The sequence below is a fragment of the Zonotrichia albicollis genome, chromosome 21 (assembly GCF_047830755.1).
Source record: "Zonotrichia albicollis isolate bZonAlb1 chromosome 21, bZonAlb1.hap1, whole genome shotgun sequence".
Taxonomy (NCBI): domain Eukaryota; kingdom Metazoa; phylum Chordata; class Aves; order Passeriformes; family Passerellidae; genus Zonotrichia; species Zonotrichia albicollis.
The window spans coordinates 6382104-6400348 of record NC_133839.1 but is presented as its reverse complement, the minus strand read 5'-3'; the positions used below and the strand labels follow the sequence as shown (position 1 = coordinate 6400348).

Genomic DNA, 18245 nt, shown 5'->3' with positions numbered 1-18245 from the left:
TAACTCCACAGCCCCTGCTCTGCAGCACTGCCCTGGCACATTATGGCCTAAAAATCTGGAGAGGGAATGGTGGGATCAGTCAAAAAGCTTTACTGTCAAACAAGATGTGACTGAATAATGAGACAACTGGGGTTTTTAATCAGTCGTACAGTGTTTTTCCATCAGTCTCCCTGGGCTGTGCTTTGAGAGCTTGTGGAACCACAAGCAGTAGATGCTTCCTGCAGACGGGATAAAGCCCATTTTAAGCTAGATCTGTTTCTAACCCAGTGATGGACAAGGCCTTGGTCTTCTCCAGCTGAGCAGTTTTGCACACTCAGATGCGCTCCTGGATCTGCAGTGCTGTGGCAGCTTATGGAACAAAGATTTCCATGCAAAGGTTCTATCCCTAGGCTGAGAAAGTTTTATATTGTCTGTAAAAATGCAGATAGCAGCACACTATGAGACACACTCTTTATCATTGGGCAGAGCAGGTGGTCCCTGTTCATGGGGAGGTCACGAGGATCTCAGGATACTTCAGAAGAGTCTGAGGTACAGCCTGGCTCCCTCCACCAGGATACATCTCCCATGGGAGTTTAATGACTGAAATTTCTACATTTCTGAAATGTCTTTGTTTTTCAAGAAGACAAGTTTAGGCTTTAAATTTTCCCGTCTGAGAAACAAAATTTCCACACTGCTCCTAAAATCTGCCAGCATTCAAGTTCCTGCTTGCACTCACCATCACGGAGTACAGATAGAATCATCTGGGAGAGGGTAAACAATAAAAACCAAACTCTGACAGCCCAAGTCCTGCTCACAAAATCGAGCTCAATCCACAGTGAGGCTGAGCTGAATACAAACAGCTTCTCAAACTTTCTCAGGCCTCCTTCAGCTTGTCTTTTCCCTTGGTGGTGGGTGTGAGCAGAGATATGGGCTCCAGCAAACTCATTGTACCATCTTCCCCCTATGACACATCAGCCTCAGGGAGCAGGGATGTTCATCTGCTCCAGAAGGTTCTCCTGGGTCCTCCAGCTGGGGTGCAGCTCTCTCTCCATTGCTGAAGGAAAAAAACCCAACATTGGCAGCATCACCATCTCCTCTCAGTGCCAGGGAGAGGAGCTGTCACTCACAGAAGCCATGGAGACCTTGTTCCAAGCCTCCCTTGCTGTTCTTGACTCTCATCCACTGCTTAAAAGCTTGGCTGGTGTAAGAAAATGGGTCAGACCATGCTGGCGACGGCACGGGCAGAGACGTGGCTGAGATTCTGAGTTCCTGAGTCACCTCCTCGAGAAGAATGAGCTCTATCAGTCAGGGACATTTCCCTGCTCTCCCAGCACGCTTTCTAGGACTTTGGCCAGCAAGCTGTGCTGGTGAGTGGGAAGCCTACCATGTGTCTGATTTTCCTGGATATGCTTTCTCCAACTGCGCAGGAATCCTGCCCAGATGAATTTAGAGGCAGTTCAGCACTTGTCTGGGGTTCCCAGATATGTGATATCTCTGCTTGTGATGATCCAGATGTGGTTGCTGTTGCAATCCCAGATGTTCCCAGGGCACATACGCAGGGGTTTGCACAGTTCCCAGAAATCACTGCACTGCCCCACTCCACACATTGCACAGGGAAGGAAAAACCCAGCAACAGCTTTGGTAGCCTGCAAAAATAGTCCCATCCTTTTTCTCTTCATTCTTCTGACTCATCTGTCCAGGGATAAAAAAAACATCAGGGCCAGAAAAGGAAGAAAACAAGAAAGGATAAAAATAAAATTCAATGAGATGGTATCTTCATCCAGGCTCTCCCCAAGGCACATTGGGAATGCAGCACCTTTTGGTACCTCTTTTACTGCAGTGTGAAGTTCCTCAGGTTCCTAAAATTTCTTCTCTCTTTAGCAGAGATAGGAGTGAGGGCAGAAGATGTACAAAAGCCTGCACATCAAAATAATGAAATCCAAGCTCCCTTTGCTGGACTCACATCAGCTGGGTCACTGTGCCAAGGCACTGAATACTTGGTGCTTTTGTTCCCAAGGTTTGTACACATTTGTTGTATGCCTTGGGTTACTGATTTGCTGAGAAAATATATCTTCTTTCCAAGCTTCTTCCATCAGTGGGGCTATTTTTAAATGGTGATTTCTCTTTATATGCTGCAGTCTTCACTAGAGAAGCATATCATACCTCCAGATGATGATGGTATTTGTGACCAGGGACAGTGGAAAGCAGCAGTTTTATTAAGTCACATGCCTTCAGCTATGCCAAAATATCCAAGGAAAGCAAAAAAAAATTATAGTCTTAGGTTGAGCATGTTTAAAATTTCATTGTCATCTTCAGTAAGGATACAGATTTACAAGGATTTTTTTTAGTATAGCCTTAGATATTCCCCTAAGGGAAAGAAGAATGGTTTATTTTCCAATGCAAATTGGTTAATTTTTAAAGAAAAAGAGACTTCCAGCTGCTGATGGCCTTGACAGAAAAGTCAGATCTATTGCCCAGCACAACAGCAACGTTTAGTGGGGGCAAAGAGATGAGCAGCTCAGCTTTAAATTCTCCAGACATCAACAGTTGAAATCTATGTTCTGACAACAGCATCCAGAAAAACAAAACAAGGAAGTTGAATGAACTGCAGAGAGATATGCCCTGAGCAGAGCCAAACAACAAACAGGGCTCAAATCCTGACCTAAACTTCCCCACAGCCAGAGATGCTCTTGCTGCAGGCAATGGGTCGGGGAAGTGGTAACAGAGATGTGACTCACCATCCTGCTCTGGCTGCTGGCATTCCAGAGGGCAAATGTGTTCCTGCCTTCCTTGCAGCACAGGAAGGAAGCTCTCAGGGCACAGAACTGCTGGGAGAGCCTCCCAAAGCTTGCCTCAGGTTGCTTCAGGATTGCTCAGGACTGCTGTGGAGCAGGAGCATATTTTCAAACTATTTTTTTGGTTTTTTTGGTGTGTCATTGAGTGAAGGTCTGAGGTCACTCCTCCCTCCCAAAAATAAGGCAGGAAGAAACAGAACCACCAGAATAAAGCTACTGAGCAAACGAGAAATGTGACATGGTGACAGGGAAAAAAAAAGATAAGACAGTTTGAGGCACTGGATGTAAAAAGGGCAGAAAAACTAAAAGCAGCAATAAAGGTAGGAAGCATGAACCATAGGATGACCATGCCCATATTGTCCAGGCCCAGCCAGTGAGCTCATTTAAAGGGAAATGAAAAAGCCCCATATAATTTCCTACTGCTCAGCAATGTCTCCATATGAGAACCTCTACTTAATAAACTTTGATGGAGAGAAGCCTCCCCCCATGGAGGACAGTTCACAAGCACTCAGGAAATTAGTGGGATTATTTAGGCCGGGCATTTGAAGACATAAATGTTTTGGATTTATAAGAAACACATTTCATAATCACTCTGCCTAGCAGTAGTCTGGAAGGGGAGGAGACAGGGCAGCAGCTCCTGAATGAGTATGGGGAAAGAAGAAAGACTCAACTGTTCTCGAGAAGAAAGACCTGATTGTGCTGTGAGGGTTTCACTGGGAGCACTGGGAAGCAATGGGCTCCTGGCCTGCTGTGGAAACCCGAGTGGGGAGTGCAGGTAGAGCTGGCTGTGCTCAAAGAATCAGCAAATTGGGGAAATCCTATAAAAAGGTCTTGGATGGCAAGGCTGCAGCCAGAGTTGCTGTGACTTTCCTTTCAGCTGAGCTCCTCAGCTTAAAATGGGAATCCAACCCAAAGTTGTGTATCCTGAACTCTCTGCTTAAGAGCAAACTCTTATCTGCATGCAGCTGTTGAGCTGAAACTTGCGGCTTTCAGTTTTGAGGAGGAGGAGGAGATCTATTTAACTTGATTTTTCTGAGCAGCCACAGTGTAAGGCAGCAAAGAGTCATGCACAGAGCAGTGCTGTGTGCTCTGAGCTGCTCTGGTTCAGTCTGATAGCCCTGATCTGCCATAATTTGTTGTTTCTGGGATAATCCTTTTTCCTCCCCACTCTCTTTGCCTCTCCTTCCTCATCTCTAAGAAAGCACAGGAGACAAGATGCCACTGAATTCTTGATGGATGAGTGGGAAGTGTAGGAAAAGTGCAAGGCCCCATCCCCACTGAGCTGTGAAGCTTTCATACACAATGAAACCAAAATGCTCCAAAAAATTAGTGTTGGAATCTGACAATGGGACAAAAAAAAAAAAAAAAGAATAGAGAGAGCACCTGAGCAGCACAGCTCTGACTGACACTCCCCCAAACACTAAGGGTTAATATCTTCCTTGTGAAGGACACAGATGCCCTGGGGTTGTGGAAGAGGAGGGGAATGAAATCCTCTCTTGCAATAAGGAGGGGAATCTTGGAGCAACTGCCCAAAAAAGTGTGTCTCCTTCGTCTGAGTCAGGAAAGAAACCCTGCCAAGCCAATGGGATTTATTTCAAATTCTGGCTCATTTTGACTCCTATTAACTCTAAACTAAGACCAGCTGGGATCAGGCTGCCTTCCCCAGCAGCAGAGCCTGCAAGGGCCAAATGGCCCCTCAGCTGCTGGAGAGCAGCCCCAGTTGCTGCAAGCAGCAGTTCCCTGGGGATTGGGAAAGCTCTGTGATTCCCTGCAGGATGCTCAGGGCTCACAGGCAACCCTGCTCTGCTCCAAAGGTGTCAGTGGATTTGCTGGGCTGAGTCACAGAGAGCAGAATGGCAAAAAAGGGGGAAAAAGTCCCACACAATAATATCACCCAAACAGCAAAATCCAGCATGTAGCTCTGCATTAAGTGGGGTGTTCAGGAAAGGCTGACCCTGGGGCCACCAGCTAATTGTCAAAGCAAGAGGAGAAGCTGATTGCAGCTGTGGGCAGAGGTGCCCAGGGATGCTCACCTTGGGTCCAGGAGGTGAAGCAGAGAGACCCAGGCCTGCAGCTCCTCAGAGAGGCATTGCCCTGACTCCTGGCCTCAAACTCTTCAAGGCAGAAGTTTTCAGCATATTTCACTGCATTTCTGAGCAACCTCATTCACCTTTGGTTTTTGATGCAGGACAAATACCTGCTTATGGTTTCCTGGGTGTTGGTCTGCATGAGCATTGATACTCCAGGGCTGTAACTCAAGGACTCACCAAAGCCAAGTGCAAACACCTTCAGGCCTGGGAAATGGGCTCCAGGATAGGAACTGGCCCCCTGATACTGGAAAGGACAGGCTGTAGGGCAGGGGGGTGGCCTGCTGTGACCTCCTCTGCCATTAAGTGACCTCCTGCATCACCCTGGACCCCTTCACTGTCCTGTGCACCTGCTTCTAACACATTATTCAGGGCAAGATTTGGAGTAACACACTCATTTCCTAAGATTTATGGTGTGAGGACCTCACTGGTACCACAGACACACTGCCCTCCCCTGCACACCCAGCCTGGTGCTCTCCATTCCTTCCTCTGCTCAGTCAGATCGTCACCCCACACTCTCTACTGGGGGATTTTAAGAAATTTCATTCAAGTTATTACTGCACAGACAGCCGGTAGTCCAGGGCACAAAAAACAGCTTTTCCAGGAAACAACAGCTCAGTACATTATCAAAAAAAACCCACAAAATTTCTGCATGGAGAGCAGAGATTAAAACCAGGGGTGACTCCAGGATTGTCCTCAGTGTTTTCAGGGAGCTGGATGCCATGGATGTGGTGCTGCCAGCTGTGGCTGAGCTCATGTGCATGCAGAGAATGGCTGGATTCAGCAGCAGCAGCAGAGCGAGGGGCTTTGTTGCAGAAAACCTTTGAATCATGTTTTCAGTGGCAGGAAACAGAAAAGAACAAAGAGCAAAAACCACTCTGGGACAAATTCTGCTGTAAGTGGTGTTTGGACAGCATTGTACAAGAGCAATGTGTTGGATGAGAAGATGCTGCTGCTCTGCCCTGGCACTGCAGAGCCCAGAGGGCAGCCTGGCATTGCAGCCCTGCCAGCTCGGAGCAGAAGATCCACCCTGGCCAGAAAGTCATCCTTCCACTTGGGATTGTAGCCTGGAGATGAGAGAGGGACAGAAATGTGGTGGGAAGGATCCTCAGGACACCATCTGCAGCACCAGAGCCAAGAGCCACGAGTTCACTCCACGCTCTGCACTGGGCTGGAGAGTGGCTTGATCTTGTGAGTTCCCTCAAAAAACCTTCCCAGCTCTCCAGCCCAGCCCAGCCCTATCAGTCTACCCTCCTGAAGAGCGAATGAAAGGACTTTGGATCTTGTTGCGCCAAAGCAAAAGGATTTACAGCCCTTCCAGCTCTTCTGGGCTGATGGTGCACATCTGCATGCCACAACAGGGCTGGCAAAGGCAGCAAGATCTTCTCTGATGTAATTGTTTATGGCAATTCAGAGCACTGGAGTGTCTGGCTCGAAGATTTCTGAGTCCTGACATGGCTCGAATGACACTGCAGATAGGATTTCAGGTTAAAATTGAAGTGGAAAGAACTCGACTCCCAGTTTTGCTGAACAATGAGGGAATTTCTTGTTTCAGAGCATGTTGTATTTCAGTACTTCCAGGCTCTCCAATTGCTTTCCTGGAACTGTAAACCCCTTGCTATCAGATGTCTGCCATGTATGGCAACCAGCACATTACACAAACCACAGTGCAGAGCCACAGAGCACAGCTGGAAACCCATCACCTCCCTCCTCCAACTGGCCTGGGCCTTCCTCAGCCACTGCTGCATCTGCCATCCTCCCAGGGAAGGGCTGAAATGCCACATTTGCTGTCACTGCAGAGAAGCAGAGGAAGGAAGCACTTCTTGGGGGAAGAGGTTGTTCTCAGAATCCACTTGTCTGTGACCAGACTTCAGCCTCTTTTACCATCCTCTGATGGCATGAGCAGCTCTGATGGGCAGTCAGATCCTTTGTGAGGGCAGGTTACTCTCCAGGGATGTTCTCTGGCCCTGTGGCACTATTCCCCCACAGCCTTACAGATGAGCAGACAAATGATCTTTTTATTTTGGCCAACCACACCATGACACTTGCACTGCTGAGGGATGCCTTGCCAGAGTTCACCAGGCTCTTGTACTTCCCAGTGTCCACACACAGTGAGGAGAATATCCTTGCTCTGCCTTGCCCATACAAAATTCTGGATTTCCACCAATTTCTCTGAATGCAGGTGCCCAAACAGTCCTTGGTGCTCTGCAAGGGGAAGGGATTTTCAGCCTTCTGTTGTTCAAATCAGAGGGCAAATGGCCATGCTCAGAGGAGAATCAAGGTCAGGTGAAGGCAGCGAGTTTGTGTTAGAAGACAGAAATCACTGGGAGGAGATAATGCACGGGCAAGCAGCTCAGGAAAGGTGCACATCTCTGGAAATTCCAACTGCATCTTGCATTGGTGCTCTGATTTCTCTCTTATGGCCAGAGGGACAATTGGCCCATTCCTCCACTGAAAGGAGCAGTGCGAACTTGGACAAAGTGACCAAAAGATAGAGGATACTCATTTATCTCAGCTCCAGCGGCCTCGAGCCCTGCCAGCCACAGCTGTGAAGCTCATGGACCATCCCAGCTGCCAGGTTTGTTTGCTGAAATCCACTGGTGCTGAAACACGTACAAACCACCCCTGGAGACTCGACTGGGGCCTCCCTGCTGCTTTTTGTTTGAGACTCAAAACCACAGTGGAAACCGGTTTGTAGATCTGTTAATGCTGGAAATGGCTGAGCCAAGTGAAAGTAAAGAGCTCTGAAAAACCTTTCCTGAGCACTGAGGGAAGTTTGGTTGTGCTCATGTGCTATCAGCATCAAGATGAGCCTCTGGAAAATGAAGCCTTGCTCAGGAAAGCCAGATGTGCCTGTGCTGAGCCCACTGATCACCAGGTGAGTGTCTCTCTTGTGCAGGACCCAAAAAAGCAGCACAGACCCAGCTTCCTCCAGCTTCCCAAGTTGCTCTGGGGTCCATCCCTTTATCTGCCATCTCCAGGGGGCTCCAGGACTGCAGAGCCTCTAATCTCCTACCATCCTTCATGCTGGCCTGTTGCCACGTTAGGTGTGAGCTGGTGCTGCCAAATTCCCCGGCTCCTCTGCCTGCTCTGCCAGCACCAGCCTGTGCTGCAGCCAGGATACACAAATCAGGCTGAAAATGCACCAGCAGTGAAGTCAGATCCTGTCAGAGCAATCTGGCACCTCATTTCCTACATCTGTCACAAGGACACTTGATAGTGAAGTGTCACATTCCTGTAGACATAAGCAAAATAAAGATTAAGACTAAACATTTCCTTGGCATTAAGGACAAACCTTCAGGACATGGTGTGGCTGCAGAACCTTGTGATGAAAAGGGGTTTTTCCAGAGGTTCTTGCTGTCCATGGAGGACATATCCCTGTGGGTGCTCCCTCTGGAGTAACACAGGGACAAGCCAAGGTTTAGGAGAACATTTTAGGCGTCCACAATCCCAGATGGGCATCAGATTCCTCAAACTGACTTCCAGAAGCAGAAGATGAGCTTCACAGCCCCAAATGGAGCTGCAGTTTGTTGGCACAGGTAACTGCACAGATCCTTGTGTGTGCATCTCTCCTAAGGGCACAGAAGGATCAACACCTTCCCTGTGCCCTTTGTTGCTGAGCAGGATATCCCAACAAGTGCTGGAGCTGAGGAAAAGCCCAGGAAAGCACCACTGGATCCAAGCAGGAATGGGGTGAAGCACAGATGCCAGGAGAGGCCAAACAGAGATGCAACAGCCAAAGATGAAGTTCTTAACACCATCTAAAGTGATTACTGGACAGCAGAACACTGTCACATGAGAAGCGTGACAGAACACTTCTGTCACACCATTCACAACAGGGTGGTGTGGAATCACTCACTACCTGAAAATCCAAACCCAACATGCTCCCTCTCCCTGCAATCCAAGCACCTCCAACACCTTCCCCAACCAATTTCTGTGCCACCACACAAATCCTGGACAGGAGTTTGTCACCTTGATATCTGCCCTTGGGTGAACAACCTTCACAGCTTCCCCATGACAGTTTTTTTGTTATCTTATTCCAGCAGCCTCAAAGACTTCTGTGCATTGTGCAGTTTGTGATGGCTTTTGCAGCACGTCCTCCAGGGCATGGCTTGGCTGGATATTCCAGCTTCTGACCCTCAGAGGGGCCTGCAGTTATCTCCATCTGAGCTGTGAACCTTATCTTGACAGAAATCTAAGGAAGATCCCACTGATATTTCTACTCCCCATGGGAATGTAGAATGAAATCCTCAGTAATGGGAAGAGAAAAATAATTTGTGCTTCTGTCAGAGGACTTCCATATTTAAATGAGCTCAGTGAGCACAGGAACAGCAGGCTGTGCATTAGGTAACAGTGTCTGGCAGGGCAGGCAGCACTATCTGGAGCCTGTGCAGGTCTGAAAGTCTGCCTGAGCTTAGGCACAAGGAAATACATAGAAGTATATTAAAATAGTAGATGGAAATATAGCAATTTGCAGTTAAAAAAACCCCAGCAAACCGAAAGGGAGTGATTATGAGCAGGAATCTTGGCTCTATTAACTGCTTTTTTTTTTTTCTTTAATAAAACAGAAAACACCATCATGTTCCCAGGGACATGCTGGCAAACAGCAGGGACAGAGTCTGACAGAATCTGTATTTTATACTTTATAACTTAATATGGCTTTTGCATGATTTTAGTATTTTTATTGGTTCTTCAAACATACACAAAACAAACACGTGAAGCAGCCAGAAGTACAGCACATGGAGGCACGGTCCAGCTGTGCCAGCCTGCAGCTGGGAAGGAGCTGGGCTGTTGGGGACCACCCTTGCCTGTGGCTTGATCCCAATCCTGAAAGGGCTCCCTGTTGGGGACAGGGGCCTGTGGCCAAGGGTGGCCTTATTTGAGGCAGGAATACTTCTGCACATTTATGGTGCTGCACTACAGCATTAAGCCAATGTTTCCACTTTCTAGTTGAGTCAGTGCTCAAATCCCAGCCTCAGCCCAAAAATAACATAAATCCAGCTCTTTTGCTGCTTCCATCCCCTCACACCCTTCTCCCTGCCCTCCTTTCAGCCAGCCACAACAGCACCAAGAGGAAAATCAACGTTTCACCATGGAGCATCCACCCAGGGCTCGGCAGTACCTGCTGGCCCTGCTGCTTCACACCCAGCCCAGGATGGGATTTCAGGGCTGCTTTTACACTTGGGCTTCTTGTTCCTTCTCCACAGAGTGTGGGGTTGGAGCTGGGGTGTTCATGAGGGGTAAACCATGTGCCACAGGGGAGCAGAGCATCCCTCTGAGCTGGGCTGCCCCTCTGCTCTGTGAGCCTTGCAAAGCCATCACTGCTGATAACTCTGATCCAAGAAAACAATCACAATGCATCCACCATGCCAGCAACCTGACAAACTCCACATTTCAAGCAGAAATGCCTGACTTGCAGAGCAGCCCACTGGGGCACTGGGCAGAGCCTTCCTCCACCTGGCACTGCCCTGCTTCCTCTCATCTCACAGCCAGAATTGAACTTTTTCTGTCTACAGCACCAAGATCAGACCTCCAAAACCTAGTCAATGCCCACGATATTCATTGAGGATTCATGATTCCTATCCTGCTGATTTTGTCTAGTTGTTTTCTATATTTAATGGGGAAATCCCCAGAAGCAAGCAAGTAACCATCAGAGAAGGCACAAGGTGGCCAATTCCAAGCTTCAAGCCCAAGCCAGATGTGGGAACCAGGGAAAAATCAGCTCCTCTCAGCCCTCTGGACCTTCCCCTGTAACACATCTTACAGAGGTGTGGGAGGGAGGCACATCCCTTATTTCTCAAAGCCTGTGGCAGATCAGATTCCCATTCTCAAGTGTGAATCCTAGCTGAAAAACCAAACCATCTCCTGGACATAGTTTTTCATGAAAAACAGCACACTTTACCATGATGTTTAGGACAAGTTACATCTGAGTTCCTGAGCAGTGCCCTGGGTCACAAACCCATCAGAGCAGGAGCCCAGGGCTGGTTCACAGACTCACTCGGACACCTGGGATGCCGGGATATCCAGGAGCTCCTTCCTTCCCCTTCAGCCCTTCACTGCCCTTCTCTCCTTTCTCTCCTTCTGGGCCTTGCTCTCCTTTGTCTCCCTGTGGAAGAGAGGAGGGTGGGAGGTTTTTATATCCACACAACACGTGGGTGCAAAGGTCTTGTGAGGGAAAACCCCAGCACATAATTAATATTTCAGGAGTCTGAGAGGAAAAGAGCCTGCAAGAAAAGGGATGAATGAGGATGAGTCATAATACACTTGACATTTAAAAAAAAGGAGCAAACCCAGGTTTCTTTTCTTTAAAATCTCTTGGCTGAAGGAGAAAGAACTCCCCCATTACACAGAGTAACCTGAACCCCTTTGCTTCTCCTGAACCTCCCACGTGAATGAGGCAGGCAGACAAGATGTGAGAGTCTCCCTTGCCTCATCCAGAAGCCCTGAGCTTGGGATGCTGAAAGACTTTAAATGGGATGGGTTTGTCTGGAACAGCTGCTCAGCTCCTGCTGCCAAACAGAAATCAGCCCAGGGCTCCAATAAACACTCTGAAACTGTGTCACTGTGCCCTGCAAAGCATCCATGGCCTGAGCAGTGGGTATGCTGTCAAATCACTGCTCTGGCAATTGCAGAATCACAGAATCAAAGAATCATTTCAGCTGGAAAAGATGTTTAAGATTAATTAATGCAAACTTCAAGCCAGCACTGACAAGGCCACCACTGAACCATGTCCCCAAGTGCCACTTGTAGGGACAGTGACTCCACCACTTCCTGCTATAATGCCTGGCCACCCTTTCAGTGGAGAAATTTTCCCAATACCCATTTAAACCTCCCCTAGTGAAACCAGTCGTTGAAATTTATGAAAAAATCTGGCAGATGATAAAATTTCAGTATTTGGCAACATCAACCAGCTGGAACACAGACCAGAAATATAATAATAGAAGTGTAAGAAGTACATTTATAGCTGCTTTTCTTTTATCAAAATAAATACAATATTGTAAATATTTTGTATTATTCATTACTACCACTCAAAATTATAGGGAGACAATGATAAAGGGCAGTTTTGTACTGAGAGCAACATGTGCAGCCAAGCAGCCTTGAGCTGAACCATTTTCCTCTTGCACCTGTGTTGGGAGAGCTGAACAAGATCCCATCTGGTTAAAGAGCACAGACACATCTGCTGAAGTGTCCAGAGACACATTTGGGGTGGAAAGAGCTGGTTTGGTTCAAGAGCTCCTGGGCACAGCCAGCAGTGCAAGGGAATACAGAAGCCTTGATTGTCCTCAAGGAAGAGATTTTTGGTCCAACATTCAGAGATAAGCAGAAGCAGAGACACATGGCAAATAGTTTAACTAGAAAGAAGCAATAAAGTGCATTGTTGTGGGATGGGCTGCTCTTTCTTTCCATGGAACAAAATTGTTGGCCTGTTTGGAAAGGCTGGCTGTGCAGGACAGGAATCAGAGCCCTGTTCCAAAGGCAAGGTAGCAAACTCCCAGCAGTGAGAGACAGAGCAAACCCTGAGTGGGATCCTGGGGCTCTGCCAAGGCAAGGGGATCTGGTTTCTTTACTCTCTAACATTGTTCTGGTCAGTGGTGCAGGGGGAGAGTGATGGACAATCCTCGATTTCCCTTGCCAGGCCCAGGAATTCCTGATTAGCTGGAAATTTGATCTGTAAAGACTCAAATAAAACAGACAAATTGTTGGAAACCAGATTTTGAAGAACTTGACCTTTTTGGAGATCTGATCAGATGCCAAAAAACGTGGGCAGAAGAGTGAAACAGGAGGGGTTTGTTATGTGTGCTTGCAGAAAAAAATCCTTAGAGAGATTGCAGGGCAAAGGTTTATTCCAGAGAGGACCCAATAATCCCTCAGCCTCATGCTGGCTCTGGGAATCACAGGGACCTGAGTGCTCAGAGGTGTGTGTGAGAGCTGGAGCTCCATGGGGTGAGGCTTACCTTGATCCCATCTGGCCCCAGCTGCCCGCTGTCCCCTTCCAGCCCCGGCTCTCCCTGTGGACAGAACAAACACCATAAGGCTGTGCCTAAATGTGCTTTGTAGCAGTGATGGGAGCCCAGCCCTGCACTCTAACACATGTCCTGTTTCATGTCCTGATGCTGAACAAGGAGCAGGAGAAGGAATTCAGCCTCCTGCTCTATTCTGAGCCAGTTTCTCCTCCATGGACCCACTGTGGGAAAAGGAGCTCAGTCTGAATTCATTTAACCTGGGCCCTCCTCCTCCTGCTCCAACAACTGACCTCAGTCCTGGGAAGGGACAGAGCCCCTGCCAGCCTCAATCCATGCATTCATCCCCCTCATGCCCACACAGTGTGTGCAGTGTTTCCCTGCTGAGCTGCCTCTGCTCCAGCCTGCACAGCCCCTGGCAAACAGGAGGGGTCTGTTCCCCCTGTGCTCCCACACTGCCCCTTTCACTCTCACTGGGCATCACAGGGGCTCACAGACCCTGCTGGGCTCGGGCTGATGGGCTCTGTGGGGAAGGAACAGGGGCAGGTCTCAAATCTCTGCTGCTCACAGTGACTCTGAGATAGCTACAAAGCCTCTTTTCCCCAGCCTGGCTGTCAAAGAAGGAGTCAGGATTCTTCTGTTCTCCTTCTCAAGGTGTTTATTGTTTCTTATCTATAAAATTCTTCCTCCTGGCCTACTGAGGTCTGTCTGGCAGGTTGGGTTGAGGCATGCTGGTGTTGTCTTTTTATACTAAAAACTACATGTACACTATTTACAATAACTTCCCAATACCTATCACCTATGTTAGACAGTGAGCTTCTACGCTAAACCAATCTAAAAATGCCAACATCACCCAGAAGATGAAGGCCAAGAAGAAGAAGAAGGAAAAAGGACAAGGCACACCCAAATTCCTCCATGTTGGGACCCAGAGCCCCCATTCTAAAAACCTCAAAAATCTATTTTTCACCCTGTGATAAATTCACTACCATTCTACTTAAACTTTCATGGTTTGTAAATCCTCATATAGGGTTGGTAATTTTTTCCATGGGTCAAGATCAAAGGCACATGGGTCTTGATCTCTGTGCCAAGGTCTCTGAGCCCCCTGTCAGGGTCCTGAGTCCTCCAGGGCAGCCAGAGGAATTCCCTGGGTTCCAACAGGGAGGGATGCAGAGAACAGGCTGGGGACAGCAAGGACAGAACCCCTGGGGAGCTGATGAGGCACAGAAGGTGGCCAGGAAATGATGAGGCACAGGAGGTGTCCATACTCACTCTTTGGCCAATGAGACCTTGCTCTCCAGGGATCCCCAGCTGGCCAGGATCACCCTAAAGGAAGGAAGCACAGACAGGGACACAAGCTGGTTACTGACACCAAGGGAGTGTGAAGCGCTTCCCATTGCACTCCTGATTTTGTCCATTTCTTTCCTTCTCCCACACAAACACCTTCAGCTGAGGTTTCAAAGGGGGTTCAAAGGCCCAGCACAGCAAAGAAGGACACATCTCACAGGCTCTGATGCAATGATGCAAAGATGGACAGGACAGGGGTCACAGAGGGTCTGAGCTGCCTGAAGCTGCAGATCCAGAAGAAATTTTCTGGCATGGTCCTTCACAGACAAGTACCAGGGTGAGTGCAATGTGATGTGGTGGCAGACACGACCACAGTGAGGGAGGACAAAACCCAGCAGCTCTTTTCACCCAGTTCCAGAAGAACCAGAATCTTTGATAGCAGTTAAATGAGGGAACAGAAGGAGCTGGCAAAAAAATGGATCTTGCCAACGTGGCACTGGGGTAGGATGGTCACAGGGCAGCTCTCTCCCAGGTGTGCCCATCCAAGCCATCTGCTCTGCATGGAGGACAGCTCAGGAAATGCAGAGCATTCAGGGGAGAAAGGTTTGAGATATTTGTAAACCATAAACTCCATAACCATAATAACCATAAACTCCATAACCATAATAACCATAACTTCCATAACCATAATAGCCATAAATTCAAGGGAAAAAAAGGTTTGAGATATCCATAAACTATCAACTCCATAACCATAATATCCATAAATTCCATAACCATAATAACCATAAATTCCATAACCATAATAACCATAAGTTCAAGGGAAAAAGGTTTGAGATATCCATAAACCATAAATTCCATAACCAAAATATCCATAATAACCATAAATTAAAGGGAAAAAGGTTTGAGATATCCATAAACCATAAATTCCATAACCAAAATATCCATAAGTTCAAGGGGAAAATGGTTTGAGGTATCCATAAACCTCATCCCCCAGCAAACTGCTCTGCACAGACCTCTCCTGGTCCATCTCCTTCCAGCCTGGAGAAGGAGCAGGACAGGACTCTCACTCCAGAGCTTCCCAGCAGGTCAGGGGGTGTCTGTGCAAATCATCATGTCCTGCTCCAAGGAGGGCCAGCCAGGAGCACTGGAGCTCAAACACTCCTGCAGTTCAGGATGCCAAAGGCACAGTAGCTCCAGTGAAGTGTCAGAAGATTTGCCAAGGAAAACATGGCAAAGGATGGGCTGGGGGGTGGGAGGGAAGAGCAGCACAGAGGAAATTGCATTTAATCCCCACATAGAGTTTGTTCAAAAGCTCTGCTCACACGAGCAAATGTTCAGAGCAAGTGGGTTAGGATGAAATAAAACCCCCTCTGAGCTGCCCAGCACTGGGATTTTACTCAAACAAAGAGATGGCTTTTATGTGGACAAGAAGGTGCATTCATGGTCTGCAGCAGGGCACCCTTCCCCCTTAACCATCAGAGGAGCTCAGTCCCCAGAGAGCTGAGCCTTGGAAACTGTGGCAGGACCTTGTCTGAGGGTATTTTTAAGCCTGAGACCTTCCTGAGACCCTTCTGGTTTTGAATTAGAGGCTGCCTGGATCTCTGGGTCTCAAGGACTCCTCCTCTATTGAGATTTGGGATCTGCAAAGAGCTGAGCTTCATTTCCCAGGCCCTTCACAGCTCTTGAGGCACAAGATCCTTGGGATGGGGCACCTCCCCAGCACTGACAGCCTCTCCCTCAGGATGGGGCACAGGAATTTGTAAAAGTGGCTAAAATTAACCCAGTTTTAGGTTTTTTAAACTGTATCTTTTATTGAATGCACTATCTGCTTTGGGATGCCGGGATATCCAGCAGATATGGATATGCTGGAGGATAAATCTACAATGTCACTCAGTCCCTCAGGAATACAAATTACCATTTATCTCCCCAGTCTGACAGAGAAGCCACACTCAGGGTTTTTCTTACCTTCATGCCAGGTTCACCTGCAAGACCAGGTTGTCCCATTGAGCCTGGCGGTCCCTGGGAACAAAAAAACCCCAACAAGATAATGAAAAAAGCCATTGTAACAAAGCAGAAAGCAAGATCAAAGCCATAACTACTTTAGCAGAGCTCTCCTGGGACAGCCAAGCCCTGGTTGCAATGCAATTACCTCCCTGGAGCTGGCTCGGGGTCCAGAGCATCAAAGAGGCCCCTGGTGCCTGGGAGGGCTCTGAGCAGCTCTCACACCTCCCCTCTCCCCAGCCTTTCTCTGCTCCTTGCAGTCCCTCTGCTCCCTGAGGTTAGTAACCCAGCAGGGAGCAGCACTGGAACCAGCTGGGATGGAAGGGAAAAGGTCCAGAACTGGATTTGGGAGCTCTTTGCAAGGGTCCAGCAGGCTGGGCTGGTGCAGGGGGTAGCGGGAATGTTTGGCTGTGCTCTTGTTCTTGCTCCCTGCAGCTCCACCTCATCATTCCCACCTGTGTGAGCACATGCTCTGCTCCAACAGGCTCCTCCTGATGAGGGGAAAGCTGCCCCACATCTCCCAGCTGGGCTTTGCCCACATTCCCAGAGAGGCAGGGGCACCATGGTGCTGCTGCTAATGGGAGCTGAGGACAGCAAGGTGACACTGAGCCCTCCAGCACAAATTTTGGCCAGATTAGCCTTGACATCCATCAGCAAGCTGTCTCTGGTTGTACAGGGCCAGAAAATATCCAAAGGCCAACACCTGGGCTCAGATCAGAAACCCACAGCCCAGGCTGGACTGGCTGAGAGAAAGTTTCTCCCTCTCATGTCAGCACAGACTCTGGTAGAGGGGTTTGGCATCCCTCAGACCCAAAAATGAGTGCTTGACCTGGAAAAAAATAGGAATTAAGACAGAAAGATGGAAGATGTGAGAATGACCTTGCAAACTGTTCTCACTGAGTCCAGCTCCATGTGCAGCCCCTGACAGTGGGGTCACAGTCATTCACTATCTTTAGTACCAAGATCTATTGGGAGCTTTCATCTTTGTACATTTGCTCCTACCTCTGAGAAGCGTGGGGAATGAGAGTCTGTGAAACCAGCCCAAAGATGGGACAGTAAAGCTTCTCTTTAAAGGATTTGAGTGGTTTATTTACTTATGATATTTGCATTCCAGACAACAATCTCCCTTCTCTTTACAGTTGGGAATAAAGGAAAAAAGAGCACATAGTCAAGGGAGCTACCCAGGGAATAAAGCCAGTTCCTGGCTTGCTGAGTGGATTCAAGCAGAGGAGGGAGCAGGGTGTGTGTTGGGTTTGTGAACAAATGCTCGTGTCACGCAATGAGAAAATTCAAGCTCCAATGAAAGCAAAAATCCTGCTTTGGTTTCTCCAGAGGTGCCAGTGCAGAGAAAGGCTCCTGGAAGAGTTACAGATTTGAATGAAGGTCTGTACTTTCTTGGTTGGCAGCATCCAGAGTGGCTCAGAGCAGCTTTCCAGCTCCCCAGTGTGGTTTACCATGCTGAGAGCTCGCTCCATCCAGTCCAGCAGCCATGAGAATGGAAACTTTCATGACTCACACACTTTGCATAGACTGCATTCAAAGCCACCTTCATGTCTGTGTTACAGCTCAGGACCTACAGAAAGGAGCTGTGCAAGGGGCACTGGCACACGTGATAAAAGAGCCAAGACTGTAATATTTTAAGAGGAGTAAAATAAAGCCAAAAGTGCAGGGCAGTTGGGGGAAACCATGGAGGCATCCCCTGCACTCCTTTGGGGCAGTGTTTGGCAGCTGCTGGTTGGTTTTGGTGTGTTTGTGTCAGTGCTTCATGGCAACCCCAGCCCAGCAGCAGCAAAGGCGTCTCTGAGCTTCCTGCTGGGCTGCCTTGGCCATCTGGGCAAACCTGGGTGTGTCAGCAACAGCACCAGGGAGAGGGAAGGACTGGCACTCGGTCTGATTTGTGCTTGTATTGGCTCCCTGGCTCTGCACCTTGGTGCACAAAGTTAGTCCCTGCCGAGGTCACCTTTGAAATGCATCTTCTGTTGGGAAGATGGGTCTGCACTTCCAGCAGCTGGGTGTCTGTGGCCTGTGGTGGAAAGGGTGCCCAAATTCCTGATTTTCACTGTTTGTTTTGGAAGCTGAGTGTCAGACTTCAGGGAAATCCTTCCTGCTCATTCCACACTGTAGGTGTGAAGGGAAGT

The 18245-nt window shown here is 48.4% G+C and overlaps 1 protein-coding gene across 2 annotated transcripts in view; it reads right to left on the bottom strand.

Moving 5' to 3' along the window:
- Window positions 1-18245, bottom strand: part of COL27A1 (collagen type XXVII alpha 1 chain) — a 149728-nt gene that overhangs the window by 29566 nt on the left and 101917 nt on the right. For both annotated transcript variants that reach the window (XM_074556062.1, XM_005490550.4), the window contains 4 exons: window positions 16072-16125; window positions 14092-14145; window positions 12817-12870; window positions 10860-10967 (listed from right to left, as the gene is read on the bottom strand). In XM_074556062.1, coding sequence (XP_074412163.1) covers window positions 10860-10967; window positions 12817-12870; window positions 14092-14145; window positions 16072-16125 — 270 coding nt within the window. The remainder of the gene's footprint in view (window positions 1-10859; window positions 10968-12816; window positions 12871-14091; window positions 14146-16071; window positions 16126-18245) is intronic.